This window comes from Mobula hypostoma, chromosome 24 (assembly GCF_963921235.1).
Source record: "Mobula hypostoma chromosome 24, sMobHyp1.1, whole genome shotgun sequence".
Taxonomy (NCBI): domain Eukaryota; kingdom Metazoa; phylum Chordata; class Chondrichthyes; order Myliobatiformes; family Myliobatidae; genus Mobula; species Mobula hypostoma.
In genome coordinates, this window is record NC_086120.1 from 2,902,501 (window position 1) to 2,928,193 (window position 25,693).

Consider the following 25,693-nt stretch of genomic DNA (forward strand, 5'->3'; position numbering starts at 1 on the left):
TACAGCATGGAAACTGGATTCTCAGTCCACTATGTTATTCTAGCAATCTCTACTAATCCTATTTTCCAGTACTTTATCCTTGCCCTTCTATGCCATATCATTTCAAGTGCTCATCTAAAATCTTAAGTTTTGTAAGAGTAGCTGCCTCCACCAACTTCTTGGCAATGCATTTTAGATTTCAGCCACCCTATGGGTGGGAAAAAAAAATCTCCAAATACACTCTAAATCTCTTCTCCCACACTTTAAATCTTATTTTTCACACCTGCCAATGGGGAAGGTTTCTCACTATTTAATCCATCGATGCTCGTTGTACTGTATTCATTGCTTCAAGGAAAACAAGGTACTTGGTTCAGATTTTCCTGATAGCTGAAATGCTGCACACCAGGCAAAGTCCTAGTGAGTCTTTCCTGCACTATCTCCATGCAGTCCTATCCTTGCTTTAGTGTGACCATATTTGCACAGTGCTCCAGTTCTGGTCTAACCAATGTCTTACTGTTGTATCATAACCTGCTGTTGTATTCTGTGCCCCATCTAATGAAAGCAAGTATCTCATGTGCTGCCATAACTGCTTTGTCTACCTATGCTACTACCTTCAAGTATCTTGTATCTATACCAAAGTCCAAAGTGCAAATATTATCAAAGTATATATACTGTATACAACCTTGAGATTCGTCTTCTTGCAGGCAGCCACAAAACAAAGAAACACGGTAGAACCCTTTTCAAAAAAGAACAAACTGTGTAAACCTTTTTTTCTAAATAAAACAAGTAAACAAATAAAACAGAGAACATTATCGGCAGAGTCTCCAATTTGTGTCCATAGCTTTGGAGCCCATTCAACATTGAGGTGAGCGAAAATTGGTCAGGACCCCAGCAATTGCTCCCAAACCTGGTGGCGTGGGACCCAAGATGGTAGCAACAAGAAAAGAGGGAGACCGGTCAAATGCAGACGGATGGCACTGAACACCTGTCAGTTTTCCGCTCTTGTCCTTGACAATTTTAATCTTGCTTGATGCTTTAGTCAGTGTGGAATAATGGAGTCAACCATGGGTTCATGTTCACCCATCAGGTCGCTACACAGTGTCCATCCCCAGTGCTGGCTGTACCTGGATTCTCAAGAGTCCAGTTTGCTGAATCCCTCAAAAGATCGCAAAAGCCCCAGTTTGTTAAGTCAGCTCAAAAGTATATCCTTAAAAGGGCTAACAACAGAAATTCTGCAGATGCTGGAAATTCAAGCAACACACATCAAAGTTGCTGGTGAACGCAGCAGGCCAGGCAGCATCTATAGGAAGAGGCGCAGTCGACGTTTCAGGCCGAGACCCTTCGTCAGGACTAACTTAGTCCTGACGAAGGGTCTCGGCCTGAAACGTCGACTGCGCCTCTTCCTATAGATGCTGCCTGGCCTGCTGCGTTCACCAGCAACTTTGATGTGTGTTCCTTAAAAGGGCTATTACTTTACTTTATTTCTTTATTGTCGCCAAACAATTGATACTAGAGCGTACAATCATCACAGCGATATTTGATTCTGCGCTTCGTGCTCCCTGGAGTACAAATCAATAGTAAATATAATAAAAAATTTAAATTATAAGTCATAAATAGAAAATAGAAAAGGGAAAGTAAGGTAGTGCAAAAAAACCGAGAGGCAGGTCTGGATATTTGGAGGGTACAGCCCAGATCCGGGTCAGGATCCGTTCAGTAGTCTTATCACAGTTGGAAAGAAGCTGTTCCCAAATCTGGCCGTGCGAGTTCTTCAAGCTCCTGAGCCTTCTCCCGGAGGGAAGAGGGACGAAAAGTGTGTTGGCTGGGTGGGTTGTGTCCTTGATTATCCTGGCAGCACTGCTCCTACAGCGTGCAGTGTAAAGTGAGTCCAAGGACGGAAGATTGGTTTGTGTGATGTGCTGGGCTGTGTTCACGATCTTCTGCAGCTTCTTCTGGTCTTGGACAGGACAACTTCCATACCAGGTTGTGATGCACCCTAGAAGAATACTTTCTACGGTGCATCTATAAAAATTAGTGAGGGTTTTAGGGGACAGGCTAAATTTCTTTAGCTTTCTCAGGAAGTAAAGGCGCTGGGGGGCCTTCTTGGCAGTGGACTTTGCTTGGTTGGACCAAGTCAGGTGATTTGTGATATTGACCCCAAGGAACTTAAAGCTTTTGACCTGTTCCACTTGCGCACCACCGATGTAAATGGGGTCGTGCGGTCCACTACTCCTTCTGAAGTCAACAACCAATTCCTTCGTCTTGCTGATGTTGAGGGATAGGTTATTGTCTTTGCCCCATGCCACCAGGTTCTTAATTTCCTCTCTGTACTCAAACTCATTATTACCTGAGATACGGCCTACAATTGTGGTGTCATCAGCAAACTTATGTATTGAGTTCGATGGAAACTTGGCTACACAATCATGGGTGTACAGTGAGTACAGCAGGGGGCTGAGTACACAACCTTGTGGGGCACCGGTGCTCAGAGTGATTGTAGAGGAGAGCTTGTCCCCTATTTTTACAGCTTGGGTCCTGTCTGTGAGGAAGTTGAAGATCCATCTGCAGATCTGAGTGCTAAGGCCCAGGTTCTGGAGCTTAGGAATCAGTATATTTGGAATGATGGTATTCAAGGCAGAGCTGCAGTCAATGAAAAGGAGCCTTACATATGCGTCTTTATTCTCCAGGTGTTCTAAGTAGGGCCAGAGAGATGGCATCTGCTGTTGTCCTGTTGCTCCGGTAGGCGAGTTGCAAAGCGTTGAGGTTGACCGGTAGGCTGTGGTTGATGTGTGCCATAACCATTTGCTTGAAGCGCTTCATAGCAATTAGAGGTTACAGATTGCAGCAATTGCAGTTCAGAAGTAAATCTTAAAGAGTATGTAGTAGTTCTGTGAGCTGTCTGCAATACATTGTTGTTGGTCACTGGCACAAGGTCTTTCTGTACTTAGTACTTGCTAGAATCCTACCAAAAATTAATTTTTTTTAGTCCTTTCACATTTTTCAGGATTAAATTCCCTCTGCCATGTTGCAGCTATATAGGACCCTGGTCAGACCCCACTTGGAGTACTGTGCTCAATGCTGGTCATCTCACTACATGAAGGATGTGGAAAGCATAGAAAGGTTGCAGAGGAGATTTACAAGGACGTTGCCTGGATTGGAGAGCATGCCTTATGAAAATAGGTTGAGTGAACTCGGCCTTTTCTCCTTGGAGCGACGGAGGATGAGAGGTGACCTGATGGAGGTGTATAAGATGATGATTGGCATTGATCGTGTGGATAGTCAGAGACTCTTTCCCAGGGCTGAAATGGCTAGCACGAGAGGACACAGGTTTAAGGTGCTTGGAAGTAGGTTCAGAGGAGATGTCAGGGGTAAGTTTTTTGCACAGAGAGTGGTGAGTGCGTGGAATGGGCTGCCGGCGATGGTGGTGGAGGCGGATACGATAGGGTCTTTTAAGGGACTCCTGGACAGGTACATGGAGCTCAGAAAAATAGAGGGCTATGGGTAACCCTAGGTAATTTCTAAAATAAGTATATGTTTGGCACAGCATTGTGGGCTAAAGGGCCTGTATTGTGCTGTAGGTTTTCTATGTTTCTAAAATCTAATCCTGATAAAGGATCTCGGCCCGTAATATTGACTATTTATTCTTTGTCATAGATGCTGCCTGACCTGCTGAGTTCTTCCAGTATTTTGCGTGTACTGCTTTGGATTTCCAGCATCAGCAGAATTTGTTTATATTCTAGTGCTTAGTTACAAGTGTCCAAGTATGTATAGACTTCAGTTATAGTTCACAAATAAAGAGATCTTACATGTTATAGGTATACTCAATTGAGAGAAATACAACAATGTGCTAGGTTATTTGAAGTGATTGTTTGGTATACCCCCGATATTTTCACAGAGCCATGTTCAAGATAGCTATGAGAATTCATGTAACCAGTGAAGGTTAACGTGACAGTTATTTTAATGTACAAGGAATCTCTCAGCTTGTGAGCTTAAAGCTGCTCTCTGTGGCATCAAGCAGAAATAAGTGTAAAAAATCACCTTTTGTTGCAGCTTTTGTACCAGATTAATGCATTTTAATCAGTATGTAGTGTAGCAAGGGATTGGTGAAAGTGCATGCAGCAGCTGTAGTATGTTTGGGAGGAAAAAACGACTTTGCACCCAAGGTTCCCACAGCACTGCACCACTGGGGATCTATTTGCCCTGTGGAATAAAATGATTACTCAATAATTCCATTATCGTTGTCATGCAACTAGCTCAGCTGCTAGTAACTATCAAGTTGCTTTGAAATGAATTAGCTGGATTGCTTTTTGGCCAGCAATTGTAATGTTCACCTACTAAAATAGTAGGCTGAGTGTTATCACCAAAGCACTTCAAGTCGCACGGACACGACATCAAAGTAATTTTAAGGTTTATTCTAGAATGGATGTAAGAGTCATTTTCAGTTGAAGAGAGTTTGTTACCATAATGGGATGTGCTATACTGGAAGCGTACAATATAGAGCAGAGCCCAAAACCTTTACTTTATAATTTTGCAATTGACCAGAACTGACCAGTAGCTCAGTAATCCTGCATAGTCAAATAAAATGCTTTCTTCATGCCACCTTTGAGCACACAAATGAGTGCTTCCCTTTAAAACTCTATTTCAAGCCATTATCATAGAAACATAGACATAGAAAACCTACAGCACAATACAGGTCCCATATAGCTGTAACATTACCTCTCGGCTCTTGAACTCAGTCCCACAGCTGATGACAACCAATACACCGTATGCCTTCTTAACCACACAGTCAACCTGCACAGCAGCTTTGAGTGACCTGTGGACTTGGACCCCAAGATACCTCTGTTCCTCCAAACTGCCAAGAGTCTTACCATTAATACTATATTCTATCATATTTGACCTACCAAAATGAACCACCTCACACTTAATCTGGGTTGAACTCCATCTGCCACTACTCAGCCCAGTTTTGCATCCTATCAATGTCCCACTGTAACCTCTGATAGTCCTCTACACTATCCACAACACCCCCAACCTTTGTGTCATCAGCAAGGTTACTAACCCATCCCTCCACTTCCTCATCCAGGTCATTTATAAAAATAACGAAGAGAAGGAGACCAAGAACAGATCCCTGAGGCACACCGCTGGTCACCGACCTCCATGCAGAATATGACCCGTCTACAACCACTCTTTGCCTTCTGTGGGCAAGCTAATTCTGGATCCACAGAGCAAGGTCCCCTTAGATCCCATGCCAACTTGATGCTTTCCAAAAGCTCCAGCTCATCCTCTTTTTTACTGTCTATATGCTCAAGCTTTTCAGTCTGCTGTAAGTCATCCCTATAATCGCCAAGGTCCTTTTCCATAGTGAATACTGAAACAAATGATTCATTAAGTACTTCAGCTACCTCTTCCGGTTCCATACACACTTTTCCACTGTCACACTTGATTCGTCCCATTCTCTCATGCCTTATCCTCCTGCTCTTCACGTACATTTTGAAAGCTTGTAGGTTAAATTTAAATTTTAAACATGTGAATTGGTACATTATTTCCACAAAAGATTATGTATCTCCATAATTTTAAGTTTCTAATTGGGGCATCAGAAAATTTAAAAAAAATAGAACCAGGAGCAGACCTTCTGGCCCTACATGTCTGCTTCTTTATTCAATAGGATCATAGTTGATTTATTTTTAACCTCTCTGCCACTTGTAGAGTCATAGAGTTATACTGCATAGTTTTCCTGCATTAATCCTATATCTCTTAATTCCTTTAAGATAAAAAAAAAATCAGTATCCGAATCAGAAACAAGAGAAAATCTGCAGATGCTGGAAATCCAAGCAACACACAAAATGCTGGAGGAATTCAGCAGCTGGAGGAACTTTTTGGATCGACTGTACTTTTTTTCCACAGATGCTACCTGGCCTGCTGAGGTCCTTCGGCATTTTGTATGTGTTGCTCAGTATGCGAATCAGGTTTAATATCACTTGCATATGTCATGAAATTTGTTAACTTTGTGGCAGCAGTGCAATGCTGTCATTAGAAAATATAGAAAACTCTGAATTATAGTAAATATATGTTTATTAAGTAGTTAAGTTAAAATAAGTAATTCAAAAACAGAAAATAATTTTTTTGAAGTGTTGAGGTTGTGTTAATTTAGAAATTGAATGGCAGAGGGGAAGAAGCTGTTCCTGAATTGCTGAATTTGTGCCTTCAGGCTTTTGTACCTCCTTCCTGGAGGTAACAATAAAAGGGCATGTCTTGGATGGTGGGGGTCCTTAATGATGGACGCTGTCTTAGAAACATAGAAAATAGGTGCAGGAGTAGGCCATTTCGCCCTTCGAGCCTGCACCGCCATTCAGTATGATCATGGCTGATCATCTAGCTCAGAACCCTGTACCAGCCTTCCCTCCATACCCCCGATCCCTTTAGCCACAAGGGCCATATCTAACTCCCTCTTAAATATAGCCAATGAACTGGCCTCAACTGTTTCCTATGGCAGAGAATTCCAGAGAATTTCTCTCTGTGTGAAGTTTTTCCTAATCTTGGTCCTAAAAGGCTTCCCCTTTATCCTCAAACCGTGACCCCTCGTTCTGGAAGAGGCACTGCTCCTTGAAGATTTCTTGGCTACTTTGGAGGCTAGTATCCATGATGAAGCTGACTAATTTTAATTTTAGAATTCTCTGCAACTTACTTTGATCCTGTGCAGTAGCCCTCTCCCCCTCCTCCCGCGTACCAGATGGTGATGCAACCAATCAGAATGCTCTCCACAGTACATCTGTAGCAGTTTTTGAGAGTTTCATTCCTTCAGTAACACACATCAAAGTTGCTTGTGAACGCAGCAGGCCAGGCAGCATCTCTAGGAAGAGGTACAGTCGACGTTTTGGGCCGAGACCCTTCGTCAGGACCAGGTCGACATTTCATGTTGACTGTACCTCTTCCTAGAGATGCTGCCTGGCCTGCTGCGTTCACCAGCAACTTTGATGTGTGTTGCTTGAATTTCCAGCATCTGCAAAATTCCTCGTGTTTGCGTTTTTAAATTTCATTCCTTCTAAAGTTACTTCATTCTAGTTTTCTCTTCAAGTACTTATGTTACACAGTATATTACTTTATCATGTTAGTTTTAAATTAAACTAATATTTGCTTTTTCAACCGATCAACCTGACCTCCTATAAAACATACCAAAGCATCTTTCTATAGTTAGATCTCAATATCCAACCCTGTCTCCATTGTTCGTAAAATTTGTACCCTATCTAACTTCTCCTTTTCATTTACTGCTTCTCCAACCAACCTGTTGTCACATGTACAGTGAAAAGCTTGTCTGTTTTAAACTTCATTTAAGCTGTCCTTTTCCTACCCCACCCCAGACCCTGAAGCACTTTTTCCATTTTATTTTGGCAATTTTTCTCTGGACTCTCTTTCCTAAGAGCACTCTCTTTGAAACACCAGGTCCTACCTTTGTTTTTGTTATCCATTTCCTCCCTTTGCTTTCCATGCCATTCATCTTCCACAACGCCACTCACTTTCTCAAATAGAAATGGTTCTGAGCCGTTGCTGGATATGGTGCAGATGTGAGATTTGGTTATAATTACAGCAGGACTTGGATTAAAAATGAAGGACACTAGACAAGTTCATTTTATTTATATAATGTGTGATGTTATGTCGAGATAAAAGATCCACAGGGAAGAGTGGATGTAGTGGGATAACATTTTGCATTAAACACAATGCTAGGATCACCTGTAGAGAAAAGTAAAGTTAACATTTCATGTCAATTAACTTCCAAAAGAAATGAACAAGTAACGGTGACAGGACTAGTATGGTGATTAGAAAATTAAGTACCAAAGCAGTTACTCCCTCTGGATACCGTCTCTCCAACACAAAAGAGACCATCTTCTGAATGAAGTATGAATTTGAAGTTCAAGCATATTTGTGCTTAACCTGGAAGCAATGATTGGGGTCCTGAAAATAGGAAGGGAAGTGATAAATGATGTAAGTGGTATCTCCAATATTTGCATGAGAAGTTGTGGGAGGTATTGAAAGACTTGGAAGAATCTCTAATTTGGAAAAATTTGGAAGAATGCTCTACAAGAAACTGCAGGGAGTTGTGGACACAGTTCAACAAATCACTGGAACTAACCTCCCCTCTATGGACTCTTCTTGTCGCCTCAGTAAAGCAGCCAGCATAATCAAATACTCCACCCACTCGGGATATTCTCTCTTCTCTGCTTTCCCTTTGGGCGGTAGATACAAAAGCCTGGAAGAACAGAGTCGAGGACAACTTCCACCCCACTGTTATCAGACTCTTGAATAGACGTTTTGTATGATAAAATGGAATCTTGGCTTCATAATCTACCTCGTTATGATCTTACACTTTATCATTTAATTGCACTGCTTTGTTATGGTTTTATCTTAGTGTACCTCAGTGCACTGTGTAATCATTTGATCTGTATAAACAGTATGTAAGACAAGCTTTTCACTGTACATGTGACAATAAGTCAATACCAAGAATGTCGAGAGAGTTCCATAGTGAATGATGGTACTTTTGGAATTTGGTGTGAAATGTGTTCTGCAGTGAGATTATGTTGGAGGTATTAGGAGTTAGTGAACGATCTTTAGCATGTGGGGTTAGGTGGGGTGTTAAATGAGAATAAGGAAATCTTTATCCTTGATCGTAATCAGCAGGGTTTCCTTAAGGAAATATCTTGCTTGATAATCTGTTGGAATCCTTTGAAGAAGTGACCAGTAGGATAGACAAGAATTGGTGGATGTTGTGTACTTGGATTTTCAGAAGGCCTTTGACAAGGTTCCACACATGAGATTGCTTAACAAGTTAAGAGCCCATGGTACTACTTGAAAGATTCTTGCATGGATGAAGCATTGGCTGATTGACAAGAGGCAAGGAGTCATTAAAACGGGCATGGTGCCGGAGGATTGGCGTATTGCTCATGTCGTTCCATTGTTTAAAAAGAGTTCTAAGAGTAAACCTAGCAATTATTGGCCTGTGAGTTTGACATCAGTGGTGGGTAAATTGATGGAAAGTATTCTTAGGGATGGTATATATAATTATCTGGATAGACGGTCTGATTAGGAACAGTCAACATGGATTTGTGCGTGGAAGGTCATGTTTGACAAATCTTATTGAATTTTTTGAAGAGGTTACTAGGATAGTTGAAGAGGGTAAAGCAGTAGATGTTGTCTATATGGACTTCAGTAAGGCCTTTGACAAGGTCCCACACGGAAGGTTGGTTAAGAAGGTTCAATCGTTAGGTATTAATATTGAAGTAGTAAAATGGATTCAGCAGTGGCTAGATGGGAGATGCCAGAGAGTAGTGGTGGATATCTGTTTGTCAGATTGGAGGTCAGTGACTAGTGGTGTGCCTCAGGGATCTGTACTGGGTCCAGTGTTATTTGTCATATACATTAATGATCTGGATGATGGGGTGGTAAATTGGATGAGTAAGTATGCAGATGATACTAAGATAGGTGGAGTTGTGGATAATGAAGTAGGTTTTCAAAGCTTGCAGAGAGATTTAGGCCAGTTAGAAGAGTGGGCTGAAAGATGGCAGATGGAGTTTAATGCTGATAAGTGTGAGGTGTTACATTTTGGTAGGTTCTAATCAAAATAGGACATCCATGGTAAATGGTAGGGCATTGAAGAATGCAGCAGAGCAGAGGGATCTTGGAATAATGGTGCATCATTCCCTGAAGGTGGAATCTCATGTGGATAGGGTGGTGAAGAAAGCTTTTGGTATGCTGGCCTTTATAAATCAGAGCATTGAATATAGGAGTTGGGATGTAATATTGAAATTGTACAAGGCATTGGTGAGGCCCAATTTGGAGTATTGTGTACAGTTTTGGTCACCGAATTATAGGAAAGATGTCAACAAAATAGAGAGACTACAGAGAAGATTTACTAGAATGTTACCTGGGTTTCATCACCTAAGTTACAGAGAAAGTTTGAACAAGTTGGGTCTTTATTCTTTGGAACGTAGAAGGTTGAGGGAGGACTTGATAGAGGTATTTAAAATTATGAGGGGGATAGAGTTGACGTGCATAGGCTTTTTCCATTGAGAGTAGGGGAGATTCAAACAAGAGGACATGAGTTGAGAGTTAAAGGGCAAAAGTTAGGGGTAACATGAGGGGGAGCTTCTTTACTCAGAGAGTGGTAGCTGTGTGGAACGAGCTTCCAGCAGAAGTGGTTGAGGCAGGTTCGATCTTGTCGTTTAGAGTTAAATTGGACAACTATATGGACAGGAAAGGAAAGGAGGGTTATGGGCTGAGTGCAGGTTGGTGGGACTAGATGAGAGTAAGAGTTTGGCACGGACTAAAAGGGCTGAGATGGCCTGTTTCCATGCTGTAACTGTTATATGGTTATTATATGATTATAAAGAGGAGCCTTTTTCTGGTTGGCTAATGGTGACTGGTGGTTTTAGTCATAGTCATACTTTATTGATCCCGGGGGAAATTGATTTTCATTACAGTTGCACCATAAATAATAAATAGTAATAGAACCGTAAATAGTTAAATAGTAATATGTAAATTATGCCAGTAAATTATGAAATAAGTCCAGGACCAGCCTATCGGCTCAGGGTGTCTGACCCTCCAAAGGAGGAGTTGTAAAGTTTGATGGCCACAGGCAGGAATGACTTCCTATGACGCTCTGTGCTGCATTTCGGTGGAATAAGTCTCTGGCTGAATGTACTCTTGTGCCCACCCAGTACATTATGTAGTGGATGGGAGACATCGACCAAGATGGCATGCAACTTAGACAGCATCCTCATTTCAGACACCACCATGAGAGAGTTCAGTTCCATCCCCACAACATCACTGGCCTTACGAATGAGTTTGTTGATTCTGTTGGTGTCTGCTGCCCTAGCACACAACAGCAAACATGATAGCACTGGCCACCACAGACTCGTAGAACATCCTCAGCATCATCTGGCAGATGTTAAAGGACCTCAGTCTCCTCAGGAAATAGAGATGGCTCTGACCCTTCTTGTAGACAGCCTCAGTGTTCTTTGACCGGTCCAGTTTATTGTCAATTCGTATCCCCAGGTATCTGTAATCCTCCACCGTGTCCACACTGACCCCCTGGATGGAAACAGGGGTCACCGGTACCTTAGCTCTCCTCAGGTCTACCACCAGCTCCTTAGTCTTTTTCACATTAAGCTGCAGATAATTCTGCTCACACCATGTGACAAAGTTTCCTACCGTAGCCCTGTACTCAGCCTCATCTCCCTTGCTGATGCATCCAACTATGGCAGAGTCCACAGGGGTCTGTGTTGGGACTGATTTTTCTGTTGTATAGCAATGATTTGGATGACAGTATTGATGGTTTTGTGTTCAAGCTTGCAGACGATATAAAGATAGATGAAGGGGCAAGTAGTTTTGAGGAAGTAGAAAAGGTATAGAAGGACGGATAGATTAGGAGAATGGGCTGCTGATGGAATGCAGTGTTGGGAAGTGTATGGTCATGCACTTTTTAGACTATTTTCTGAATGGAGAGAAAATTCAAAATCTGAGGTGCAGAGGGATTTGGGAGCCGTTTTGCAGGATTCCCTAAAGCTTGAGGAAGGCAAATGTGATGTTAGCATTCATTTTGAGAAGACTAGAAAATAAAAGCAAGGATGTAATGTTGAGGCTTTATAAAGTTCAGGTGAGACTTGGATTATTGTGAACAGTTCTGGGCTTTTTATCTAAAAAAGGATATGCTGATATTGGAGAGAGTTCAAAAAAGGTTCACAAAAATGATTCCAGGATTGGAAGACTCGGTATATGGGGAGCTTTTGATGGCTCTGGACCACTACTCACTGGAATTCAGAAGAATGAGAGGTGACCTCATTGAAACCTGTCAAATGTTGAAAAGCCTCAATAGAGTTGATGTGGAGATGTTTCCTATGGTGGGGAAGTCAAGACAGAAGACACAGCCTCAGAGTAGAGGGGCATCCTTTTAGAATGGAGATGAGGAGGAATTTCTTTAGCCGGATGGTGGTGAGTCTATGAAGTTTGTTGCCACAGGTAGCTGTGGAGCCTAAGTCGTTGGGTGTATTTAAGGCAGAGGTTGATAGATTCTTGATTACTCGGGGCATGAAGGGATATGGGGAGAAGACAGGAGATTGGGGCTGAGAGGGAAGATGGATCAATCGTAACGAAATGGAAGGCCAAATGGCCTAATTCTGCTCCTATATCTCATGGTCTTATGGAATTTGAGTGCAATTAAATACATTGGATTCTGGTTAACTAGGACACATTGGGATCAGTACATTTTGGCCCAATTAAGCAGCTGCTCCAAGTAGCCGAAGTTTCAAGGAAATATTTAAAAAAGTATAATAAAGACAAACTTGAGTAACAAATTATGTATTTAAATGACATACTGATTAAATTAGAGCAGTACCAATGGTGCTATGATACTATAAAACTGTGTATTAGTTCCTAATAGTTATCGACGGAGGAATTCATCCAGTGTATGCAATGAATAAAATCAACGCAGACACCAAGTTCAGATAATGGAATGCCTTCATACAATGCTATCGATAATTGCATCCTCCAAATCTTCATTTTCACTGTAACATTCAAGATAATGGTGATACCTTAAAATTCTTTGTATCTTCTAACTTGTTGAAGCAATGAAATTGTTTTATTTTCTCTCCTGGCTGTTTTTGGCATCTAGAAGCCTGAATGCTTGAAACCATAGTGAGCAAAGCAGTTTGCAATCATCTTACTGCTTATTTTTTGCCAACTATCAGTGACAAAAATCACTGCTTTTTGAACACACAATTGATGCCATCCAAGCACAGTGTAGCATCTGACGGCCACACAAATGTGTGCGACTAACTCTAGTTAGATCCTGCTCGTCAACAGTGTTCCAATTACGCAGCATAATGTTCCAGATAAACAAAGGGTATCACGGCAATTTTCTCCATTAGTTTTTGTTTTTTAAGAGTTGTCTCAAATAACCAATTGCCTACTTAACTGGAATCTTTTGTATCTGCAGTAACTGATAGAATAGAATGCACTTGCTAGTACTGAAGTACATTTTCACAGCAAATGAAGAAATGCTGTGGCACACAAAGTCATTTCCTGCACCAAAATTGTTTCTAGTTTTCATTGAAGAAAGAATTTTTGGACAGCATAAATTCTCCATTCATATAACGTGGAGTTACTTTAAGACATGCTGTGGCACTGACTTATGAGGATCTTGAGAGGACGTTCAGTCTTGTTTACATTTCAAGAATTTTTCAGTTCTGTGCAATTCCTGAATTAGTTAATCCAAAAACAAAATACTCTATATGTTGGAAATCCTTTAAAAAAAAGTCTTTAAGTGCTAGAATAGCTCAGCAGGCCAGGCTGAGGGAAGCAATATTAATGTTTCAGATTGAGGAAGTGTTAGTTGCTAGAAATTCACATGTTTTGTGATACAGCAAAAAAAGGAAAGAAAGAACAAAGTGATTACTTCCATCTGTGCAATTTATAACATTTGATTGATAACCTTCCCTAGTTATGATGAAAGTTCATGGACCTGAAACATTAACTGTTGTTGGCTGACCTGTTTCCAAAATTTTATATCTTTATGTTCTGAAGATGTCACAGATTTAATTAGGGATGACCTTTGACTAGCTGCAACAAAATTTGTAGTGGCACCTTTGACGTTAAGTCCTGCATGAGCTTTGGTTTTGCTGAGGGTAAAATAATGTGCAGCTGCATCTCAAGCAGCTTTTATGGATGAAATGTAGATAGGGCATCGCGTAGTGTAGCAGTTAGATGATGCCATTACAGCTCAGGGCTTTGGAGTTTAATTCCAGCACCTTCTGTAATGAGATGGTAAGTTTGCGCTATGACCTCATGGATGATCTGCAGGTGCTCTGGTGTCCTCCCATAGTCCAAACACGTACTGTTTAGTAGGTAAATTGGTAATTGTAAATTGTCCTGTGATTAGGCTAGTGTTAAATGGGTAGGTTACTGGGCAACATGTAATTGAAGTCATTTGGCATTTATTATTTACATTGCAATGGATTTCAAAATGTTAGAATATTTGATGTCTGTTTTTCGTTTACAGTGTTGTGCAATCCATCAGGACAAGAAAATGAGCCACCGACTCAAATCCCTGTGCCAACCCCAATCCAAGCCCCAATTCCAACCCCACCTTCCACTACTATGCCAGCCCCAGCCTCTGCTCCAACCCTGTCCCAGCCTCCCACTCCTCCAGGTCCAGGCCAATCACAACTGGAGGAGCTGATTCAGCAGAGTCTGTGGAATCTCCAGCAGCAGGAGCAGCATCTCCTTATGCAAAGACAGGTCAGTTACCACAGTTGACAGCAGTTAGTGGATCAATTCAGAACACCCACCCAGGAAATTAAGCCAGTTCAACAAGTGTTTGCATATTCATTTGACAGTGTTTCCATTAGAAACTTGAGCAGTTGTTCTACTGGTGCACATGCTCTTAAGCAATTAGGATGAAAGGTGATCTGAGAGGGCAAAAATGATAAACTACTTTGAAAGAAAAAAATATTTCCTCCGGTAGTAGTGTCCAAAACATAAATGGCATGGTTTGTTTACTAACTATTTCAAAAATCATTTTTTTCCATAGAGAGTAGCAGAAATCTGAAAGTCTTCCCAGAAAAGGTTGTGGATGCTGGGTGTTTGTTGACATTTTTTTGAAATTGAGACCAGTAGATTGATTAAGTAAAAATGTAGAGGGTTTTGAATCTACGGACTTTACATGTGCAATGGCTTTAATAAAGTCTGGTTTCCTAGGGTCCTTCACACATACTGTTCATCAAACAAAAATCATGAGTGCGTCACGAATGAGTAGAATATCCTAGTTCTCTTCCTTCATTTTATCGCAGCCTACTTGGCTCACTGTGTGATTTGAAAGGACAGAACTTGGTAGTAATTATTTGTTGAGAGATGGAGTGTTTTGTAAGGCAGGGCAGCTATCTATTGGGGGTTGCAGAGAAAAAGAAAAGCGGAGGTTTGGAAGTAGCAATCATTTAAAGTGGGGGTGGGGGCGATTTAGTAATTTTTACTTTGACCCTGCTTTAGAAATGCCTTTTTAAATTCCTTTTCTGTCTCTAATGGAGCTGTTTATTTTTCCTTAGGAGCAAATAACTGCAGCAATAGCCTTGGCAATGGAACAGCAAATTCAGAAGCTTCTGTCGGAGACACAGCTGGACATGACCGAATTTGACAATCTGTTACAGCCAATTATTGACACTTGTACCAAAGATGCCATTTCTGTATGCTGCCTCTTATTATCTCGTTCTGAACATGCTTTCTTTCCATGGAACTGCATTAATCCAGCAGTTATACTTAACTCTGGTTCAAATGAAAATTACAACTTGGCTAAATAATTGCATTTTTAGTGAAATTAAAAATATTCAGTTTGGTGGGCTGTATAATACAAGTAGAGGCAGAACTTCCAAGCTGTTTTCATCATAATTGCTGAGGCAAACAATTCAGAAAAGTCCAATCCCTGAACAATGTTATCTAGCAGTAGTTACATCACCATGATCAGTATTTTTGGAATGTGCTTTTATCTCCATGGACATTCAGTGTTGGCAGTAACCACATGTAGTACCAGGTTTCAGTTTCCGCAGTTGTCTGTAGGGAGATTGAATGTTTTCCTTTTAACCATGTGGGTTTCCTCCGGGTGCTCTGGTTTTCTGCCACAGTGCAAAGACATACTGGTCAGTAGCTTAATTGTAAATTGTCCCGTGATTAGGCTAGGTTTAAATGAGGAGGATTGCTGGGTGGCGTGGCTCATAAGGCCAGAAGGGCCTATTCTGTGCTATATCTCATAAATCAATAATTAAATAAATGCCTACCATTACATCATTGGCTTTGACATTGAGAATTATTGTTGTTTCTCAAAATATTACCCATGTTCTCGTTTGTGATGGCTCAGAACAAATCAGAGCAGACATGATTACTACTAATGCAGCCATTTTAGTAGTCATAATTATTTGACTATTTTTTTCAAGGATTTCAAATATTACCTAAATAGATGATTGTGTTTGTTACTTTTTATTTTTTTTTCCTTATGGGAAGAATTCCCTCTAAACTAGTATGTTTTAGTGTTATATCAATGTGCATCATCACTGCTTTCACACCAATCATCACAAATAATTGTAGCCATCTGCAGTTTACTCATATCAAATAATTCAAATTTCCCTCTAGGGATCGTCCAAGTGAGAGAACATCTAGAATGTTGAAGCTTGTTTTTTTTTTATTTAGGTAGATTTGCATGCAATTGTAGTGAGCAATCATTGTTCTTTTACCAGAATGTTAATAATAAGTGATATATTGCATAAAATTTAACTACTGCTTTGAATAATTTCCATGTTAGTGACTTACTGGTACTTGCACCAAATCCAGTAATGTCTTCCACCAATTGGATCATTCATTTTCCATGGATAATAGCATAAAAATGCTAGTGCTAAATTTGATTGTTCAAAGCAGATTGTATGGGCATGTACCTGTTGTTTGAGCATCCTAATTATCACAAAATGCCACTTTTGGAGTATAGTTGGATGGAGCAAATGACTCAAAAGAGCATCATTGCATTCCCCTGAACTTTGATCACAATCTACTGAACTTGGCTCTTTTTAACACATAGTAGCTCGGCTCCAAGATAACATCTACTTTCTGGCTTAAAATAAGGTAACAGCTGCCAGAAGAAATATAAAAGGGTATTGATAGGTTTTTGAGAAAGATGTTGAAGGTGACTGTTGCTTTGAAGTTCTTTCCCACAATTGACATGGCCGGGTTCTCTAATGTATTATCATTTTATTCCTTATTTCCTTAGGCTGGTAAGAACTGGATGTTTAACAATGCAAAAACTCCTCAACATTGTGAGCTGATGTCTGGTCATCTGAGGAACCGAATCACAGCTGAAGGAGCCCATTTTGAACTACGGCTCCATCTGATCTACCTGATAAATGATGTACTTCATCACTGGTTAGTATCTTAATTACATTACTAAAAATATTGGAAACATAGATGGAGACAGAAATTGGGTTGGGAAGTAATCAGGATTTATCTTGTTTCAAATATTGAGTTCCAGTACTACCCAGATTTATTCCATTCTGCAGAATTTTTCAAGATTATAACAGTTCATCTAACTATTGCATGCGATGATAATGCTTAAGTTAATCCATCACGATGAGATGCAAATCCCAATTTTACAATCATGGCAGACACCAAAGAGGTTTGTGAAGGGGATTATAAAGCTACTGGGTATCATTTTTCTTCTATAACTTTGCACAACACTCTGTGAATAATAAAAGGACCTAAAAAAAGGTTTATTATGTTTAAAGGAAGTATAGTGCTTGGGAGCAGGGGCATGTGATAAGCACAAATTGGTATATTAATGCCAGGCTAGCTCTTTGCATATCTAGCCATTTCACATTAATAAATTGTACATACCAGGTGGCTGTAAGAGCCTTGATCTAATTCCGGACTAGGCAACTATTCTTTCTGAACTGCATTGTAACAAAAAAAAAGCTTAGAGGGTGGTTTTATCAGTATATTATAACCTCACTTTGAGTACATCTGAACAGTAAATGCTGTCATGATAGTACAAGAAGTTGTTTGCAAATAGGAGCTACAGATTCATATTTGTCTTTGTAGAGTGGGGTACATATGTAGGTAAAACAGATCCTTGTGTTCATATCAAGAAGATCTGGATGTCACTGGCAAGATCAGCATTTATTTCTGATTTTTTTTTTTGCCCTTGGAAGTTAGTTGAGATTTGCCAAGTTTTTTTGGTGAAGGCATTTCCAACATGCTCTTGGGTATGTAAATCCTAGAATTTACACCCTTTGATGATAAAGGACAAGTCAGGGTTATGGGGAGAGGTCAAGGTGTTGGTGCTCCCATTTGCCTGCTGGCATTATCCTTCTTAGTGTAGAGGTTGTAATAGGGTTGCTCGGATTGGGAGGTGCTGTCAAAATTAGCCTTGGGCTGGGAAGCCCTGTCAGGGTAGCCTTGGGCAAGTCACTCCAGTGCATATCTGTAGATAATATGGGAACAACTGTATGGAAGGAATAAACATTTAGGATAGTGGATAGAATGCCAATCAATGTTTGCTACTTTGTCTTGGGTAGTGTTAATTTCTTGAGAGTTGTTGGCACTGTACTTGTTCATGTTGGTAGATTATTCCATTCTGCTCCCAATCTGTGCCTTAGGGTGCCAGAGGTGAGTCACATGCTACAGGGTAACCAGCTTCTGACCTGCTTTTCTATCTATAGTATTTCTGAGGTAATATCAAGTCATCGGTGTCCCCCATGATATTGATAATGGCAGACTTGAGATGGAATGTCACTGAATGTCAAGGATAGTTGATTAGATTCACTCTTGCTGGATATGGTCAATGCCTTGGCACTTTTATGTCTTGAATGTTCCTTGCTCTCAGACCATGCCTGAGTGTTGACTTGTTCTTGGTGCATGCAGGCATAGGCTGCTTCATTTGCTCGGAAGTGCAAATGCAAATACACTTCACACAACCATCAGCAAATATCTACACTTCTCATAGAAACATATGCACAGAAACAACTATTTGGCCTACTATGTCTCGTCTGACCCATCATATTTTCCAGAACTTGACAATTCATTTGCATATCCATATACCTGTTGAAAGATGTTAGGCAGTGTGTACTAGACTCCAAACACCCACTGGGTGAAAAATTATTTACGCATCCTTTCTAGATCTCCCACTCCTTACCTTAAACCCAAGCCATTTTACAGTGGAAGGAAGAGCAACATTGAAACACCAGATGTGCGTGTATACAGAAACATCCTATTTCTGTCGTAATTAACTGAATTGTTTTTTCTTGCATTAGTACCTTACCTTCCCTATGTGTTTTGTGTACACAGTCAACGGAAACAAGCTCGAGACTTGCTCGCAGCACTGCAGAAAGTTGTGGTCCCCATTTACTGCACCAGCTTTCTTGCAGTTGAGGAGGACAAACAACAGAAGATTGCACGGGTAATTTTTTTCTACATCCTTAAGACAGTTTATTTCTGAGAAGGGTAGTGAGGTGATGTTCCTCATTTTAGTTTATAATTTTAAAAAGTGCACCAAAACTTGCATATTATAGGTATTTAAAAAGAGGTATTTTGTTACAGTCAAAGTCACTTAGATCCCATTTCTTCCACATTGTGATGTTTAGGATTAACAGCAACTGAACTTCTTGACCATTTCTGCATTCTTTTATACATTCAGTTGCTGCCACATGATTAAATGATTAGGTATTTGCATTAACAGACTGTTGTAGGGTGTTCCTAATAAAGTGACCACTGAAGGTGAAACTATGGGGGAAATCGAAATCTTTTGTTAAAATGAGGTGATGTATCATTTGAAGTTATAAATGGACGGAACAATATGTGACACAGATAAAAGTTGCTGGTGAACGCTGTAGGCCAGGCAGCATCTCTAGGAAGAGGTACTGTCGATGGTTCAGGCCGAAACCCTTCGTCAGGCCCGAAAGGTCGACTGTACCTCTTCCTAGAGATGCTGCCTGGCCTCCTGTATTCACCAGCAACTTTTATGTGTGTTGCTTGAAATTCCAGCATCTGCAGATTTCCTCATGTTTGCGAGAATAATATGTATCCTTCCCAGAAAGTGAGTTGTACGTAGAGCAAGGGTAAAGTTCTCACAAGAGAGTTGAGAGCCTGCTAAATGCAAACTAGATTTGAAGATGAATGCAGAGAGATGTCAATTTTTGACGAATGGGTTTGAAAAGTAAGCGGAAGGAAAAAAGGATAATGGGATCTGAGAGTGGGAAATACACTAAAATTAGAGGAAAGGCAGGCCATGTTTATTTTGTACTTTTTGTGTAGTTAATGTGATCCTTGGGTTGTGTGTAATTCTAAGCCCACTATGAGGTGAGACTAATAAGTTACAATGTGGAGGGAATACTATCTCCATTTGGTCAATGTAAGTGTAAAAAAAAAATCAAATAAAGGGTCTTGAGCTTCACCTATCCATAATCAACCTACCCTCCAGTTTGCAAGGACCACAGAGCAATGGGAAGCAGATTGGGCTTCTGTCCTTGAAAAGGCAAATATTAAGGTCAGAGGCCAGGAAAAGCATCACTTGAAATTAAGTAAAACAATCCTTTTTTATCCATTTCCCTATGAAACAATGCCATATGTGGGAAAATAGAATGGTGCTGCAGTGTTGGTATGAGGTGTTGTACATCAAAATATCATTCTGCAGGCCGATATTATGTGTGCTTACAAACACAACTGCTTACACGTGTCATTTGTCATGTATCATGTCATCATACATGACATTTTTTTTTAACCCTTTCAGAAACTGGAGGAATCTATTTAAGGCACTGCTCTTGCAACCTGTTGACAGCCAGTTACAAAAACAAAAGTGACAGTGCCACATGGCCATTCAGTTCCTATGAGAATTAAATCGTTAAATATTCTTTAGAGAATTTTAATTGATGTGACAAAACCATAATGTCTTGCACGTGGCAAGATTCTATCTCAGTCTTCCATTATGTATAAAACACTAGGGCAGGAAGTAGGAGACAAAACAGGCAAATGTTTAAAAATATACAGTGAATCTCTGAAGATGAAAAGCAAAATGTGTGCAACACCCATCCAAAGTGTTAACAATTGTCCTTTCTTTGTAAATGCTCCTCAGCCTGTTACATTTTTACAAGTTTTTTTTTCCGTTCATAATATGATGCAAACTAACACCACTGAGCTTCAGTGCAAGGCATGCACTAACGATCTGTAAACTGGCATTACCTGCATTGGTTACATGGTAAACAGTAGGGACAATGACTAATGAGTGATACTCCTAAAAATATAAATAATCAAACAGGTATTTCATTTTGATGTGATGTGCGTGTTCTGTCATAAAATTTATGATAGTATTACAGTAACATATTCCCTAACAGCATTATTTTTGTTGATTTTTCATAGCTATTACAGCTGTGGGAGAAGAACGGTTACTTCGATGAATCCATTATTCAACAGTTACAGAGTCCTGCTCTTGGACTTGGGCAGTATCAGGTAAGTAACTATGCACTTTTGATAACTAGCAGTTAGGCTGTGATATCCAAAATGCAGTAAATAGGAACAAGAGTAGGTCTACTCCACTTTTTAATTGTATCTGATATCCACTTCAGCTCACTGTATCTCCCTTCTTCCTAATTTCTTGAGGTCTTTCTCCATTAGCCATGTATGTTGAGCAATATTTTTGAATTCAGTCAGCTTGCATGCTAAGTTATGGCTTGGTTATTATCAGTTTATTGTAGATTTGAGCTGGGAGTTAAAGATTGCAGAACAGACACATTTCATTGAATGGGGTCTTCTTGAGAGGAAGCAGAATCATGTTTAGTATCACTGCACGTGTCATGAAATTTTGTTGTTTTGCAGCAGCGATACATTGCAATACATAATTAAAATGTCTATATTTTATAATAAGTATATATTTTAAAAAATTTAAAAAGTAGTACAAACAGAGAGGGGAAAATGGTAAGGTAGTGTTCATGGATTAATTGTCCATTCAGCAATCTGATGGTGGAAGGGAAGCTGTCCCTGAGACATTTAGTACGTGACTTCAGGATCCTGTACCACCTCCTTGATGGCAGTGTAGGGAGACAGATGACACATTTTGTTCCTAATAGAAACTGTTCTACATAATTCACAAACACCATAATTGAGTAGCTGTTTTCACTTTAAGAGACGGTGTCTGACGTAATGACATCAGTGACTGTTTTTGGTTCAGTTGGTAATAGGAGTAAAGGGCTGAGGGTTTTGTTAAGCACAAAAAAAGACTCACATGTTTTATTGACAAGGTCCTACATTGGTGACCCCGAAGTCCTCAGACAATTCGAGAGATAGTTAACGACTTGTCAATCAGTGCAGTCACATTAACACTGACTGAGCTTTGGGAGCAGCACGCTACAACGTGGTTTGCACAGGCAGAAGCCCAGTTTGTGCTGTGAGAGGTCACCGCAGAAAAACCATATTTTACTTACAAGACAGCAGTCACAGGCCTGTGTTTGGCTGACGTCAAGTTCAGGAATGCAGGATTTCTCTCCCGTCTCATACCTCAACCAGTCGCCCTCACCCAAAGTACCTGCAAACTGGAAATGTACTGTTCTTGACTTCATTCATAGCCTCTCGCATCCAGATGGGAAAGCTTTACAGGTACTGGTTGCTTTAAAGTTTATGTGGCACGGCCTGAGGAAGGATGTGCAAGACTGGAGCGTAGCCTGTGTTCGTCAGTGGGCAAAAATTAATTGTCATGTTGAGCCCCATCAGCATTTTTCGAGGCCCCTGAGTGATGGTTTGACCACGCCAATGAGGACCTGATTAGTCCTCCACCCCCCACCTCCCGCGGTTCATACATCTCCTTACCATGATGGATTGTGCCGCCAGGTGGCCAAATATTGTTCCTCTTGCACCAATGGTGGCTGCAGATGTGGCTCAGGCATTCATCAATACCAGGGTTGCATGGTCCAGTACCCCAACTGATATTTCTTTCAACCGCAGTTCCAAATTAATGTCATACCTCTGGGTCACAATGGCCCAGAAACTCAGCGTTAAATCGCATCACATCGCAGCATACAACCTGCAGCCGATGGCCAATGTGAGTGGTTTCACCTTTCCTGAAAGGCTGCTCTGAGGCCATCCTTGACAGACAAGTGTTGGCACAATCATCTCCTTCAGGTCCTGGTGGAGCACAGAATAGCTCCAGAAGAGGACCTGCAGTTCTCTGCAGCTGAGTTGATGTGTGGGCAGCCACTACAGGTGTTGGGTGATTTTATTCCCAATTCCATGACAGCCTGATCGACGTTTCAGCAGTGTTTTGCCCCTCTCAGTAAACTCAATTCTCGTATACCTATTTCATGGCATACAGCACTCTTGAGTTCCAGTTGAACTATGTTCTACCTTGTTCATTTTGATCCACCATCAACACCCCTTCAAGCTCCTTTATGATGGCCCATTCCATGTTTTATAATGGGGCGAAAGATAGATATCTTTTTATTGTAGATGGGAAGGGTAAACCTGAATGCGTTTCTATAGATCGCCTTGAACTGGCCCACCAAGACTTGGGTGGTTCCCTTGTATCATAACATGACTGTGTGTGTGTGTGTCAGTACACCCCTGAACAAGACTGCTGTTACTCCAACTAGACGGCTCATATAAGCTCCAGACAGACTCACAATGCTGGTTTTGGTGAATTCTGTGGGGTCCTGTGTAAGGTAATGTAGTTCGCAATAGAAACTGTTCTACATAATTCACTCATTGTGTTCACTTTAAGAGATGGTGTCTGATGTAAAGACATCAGACTTTTACCGCTATACCATTGAGAGCATACTCACCAACTGCAACTCAGTGTGGTATGGCAATTGTCCCATATCGGACCGCAAAGCACTCCAGCGTGTGGTGGAAACTGCCCAGTGGATTATCGGCACCCAATTGCCCACCATTGAGAACATCTATCATAAACGCTGCCTGGGCAGGGCGAAAAGCATTATCAAGGATGCATCTCACCCTAACCATGGACTTTTTAATCTCCTCCCATCCGGTAGGTGCTACAGGAGCCTCCGCTCCCGCACCAGCAGGCATAGGAAGAACTTCTTCCCTGAGGCTGTGACCCTGCTGAACCTTGCATCACAGCGCTAAGCAGTATTCCACCCATATTGTACTGTCTCAGTACTTTTATATTTGTGTGCTGTAGCACTTACTTTTTATTTGCAGTTATTTTGTAAATAACACTATTCTTTGCATTTCTGGTCAGATGCTAACTATTTCATTGGCTTTGTATCTGTACTCGGCATAATGACAATAAAGTTGAATTTAATCTAATAAGGCGACTGTTTTTGGCTTTGTTGGTAACGGAAGTAAAGGGCTGTGGCTTTGTTAAGCACATAAAACGACTCTTGCATGTTTTATTAACAAAATCCTACTGCAGTAATGAGAAGAGGGCATGTTCTGGGTGATGGGCATCCTTAATGATGGATGCCACCATTTTCAGGCATCGCTTTTTAAAGATATCCTCGATGCTGGGGAGGTTAGTGCCCATTATGGAGCTGGCTGAGTTTTCAGCTTAGAGACCATGGGACATAGGAGCAGGTTAGGCTGTTCGGCCCACTGAGTCTGCTCCACCACTCCATTATGGCTGATTAGTATTCCCCTCAACCGCATTCTCCTACCTTCTCCCCATAATTTTTGACACTTTTGCTAATCAAGAACCTATCAACCTCCCCTTTAAATATACTCAATTCCGTTGTTCAAATTGTTGACATATAACATGGAAGGAAGTGGTCCCAATACCAACCCCTACCATCACTAGTCACCAGCAGCCAACCAGAATAGGGCCTCTCTATTCCGACTCTTCCCCTCCTGCCAGTCAGCCAATCTTCTATCTATGTTAGTATCTTTTCTGTAATACCATAGGCTCTTAGCTTGTTAGGTAGCCTCATACGCAACCTCATAAGACAGGCTTAAACTCCTTTGTGAATTTCCAAGCCTCTTCTGGGGAGTCAAATCATTTTGGGAGAGCATTAGGTGGGGAAGTTCTCAAACGAGCTGGATGATGCAAAGAGGGATGACAGTTCTTTTTATAAAGTTCAGCCATCACTTCCTGATATTCTTTCTGCATAAACCTCTGGGGCAAAATCTTCAACTATGCAAACCTCTACTCCATTATAAATTAGCTTCCCCCGCTTCCTAGCATCTCAAAGAATTGCTTCTTTAGTAGTAAAGTAATGCAAACATAAAATCACTGGGCGAGGTTTCAACTCAACAGGACGCTTCGGGCGGAGAATTCGGTGAGCTCTATCTGTCATGGGAGGGGCTTCAAGTATCTCACTAAAAAGTGAGTATAGCATATTCATGAGAAACTTTAGTGGCTCACCGGTTTCCATGTTCTCAGGCAAACCCAGTATGCGTAAATTCATCCTACAACTTCTGCTTTCCAAATCAGTCACTTTCTTCTTAATTCTTAATAATTCCAAAGAAACCTCAACAATTTTCTTTTCCATAGTAGATATCTTTAATTCTTGTTCATTAATTACTTGATTCACTGTCTCCAGTTCTCTTCCGATTCTATTAGTGTCCTTTTTAAGCGTCTGATATTGAAATTCTAGATTTCTCAAAGATTCCTGGACAGCAGAGACTGTTTTTTCAAGTTTTTCATTAGCATTTGTCAGTTTATCAATCTTGGTAAATACTACCATTCCGATCTTGATATTAATATCTTGCATCAAAGAAAACATTCTTTCTGAAGTAGAGACTTCCTCTGACTCCTTTGTTTGTTCAGCTTCGGAAACAATTTTGCCACGTCTTACAACAGGAATTCTGCAGATGCTGGAAATTCAAGCAACACACATCAAAGTTGCTGGTGAACGCAGCAGGCCAGGCAGCATCTATAGGAAGAGGCGCAGTCGACGTTTCAGGCCGAGACCCTTCGTCAGGACTAACTGAAGGAAGAGTTACTTCAGTTAGTCCTGACGAAGGGTCTCGGCCTGAAACGTCGACTGCGCCTCCTCCTATAGATGCTGCCTGGCCTGCTGCGTTCACCAGCAACTTTGATGTGTGTTGCCACGTCTTAATTGGATTCCAGTTCGGGTTTCAGCCATCTTAATTAAATCGTAAATCCTTCACTAAAAGTCATCAATCTTCAAAGTTTAAACAAAACTAGCAATGGAAAGTAAGTTGTAGAAGGAAGGAGTAGCGCCAGCACATCTTGCTCCATGGG

At 40.8% G+C, this 25,693-nt stretch overlaps 1 protein-coding gene across 3 annotated transcripts in view; it reads left to right on the plus strand.

The window, feature by feature from the left end:
- The window catches only part of cherp (calcium homeostasis endoplasmic reticulum protein), a 91,292-nt gene that overhangs the window by 9,184 nt on the left and 56,415 nt on the right, over positions 1–25,693 (plus strand). For all 3 annotated transcript variants that reach the window (XM_063032573.1, XM_063032574.1, XM_063032575.1), the window contains exons 3-7: positions 14,018–14,256; positions 15,060–15,197; positions 16,766–16,917; positions 18,835–18,946; positions 20,902–20,991. In XM_063032573.1, the coding sequence (XP_062888643.1) occupies positions 14,018–14,256; positions 15,060–15,197; positions 16,766–16,917; positions 18,835–18,946; positions 20,902–20,991 (731 nt within the window). The remainder of the gene's footprint in view (positions 1–14,017; positions 14,257–15,059; positions 15,198–16,765; positions 16,918–18,834; positions 18,947–20,901; positions 20,992–25,693) is intronic.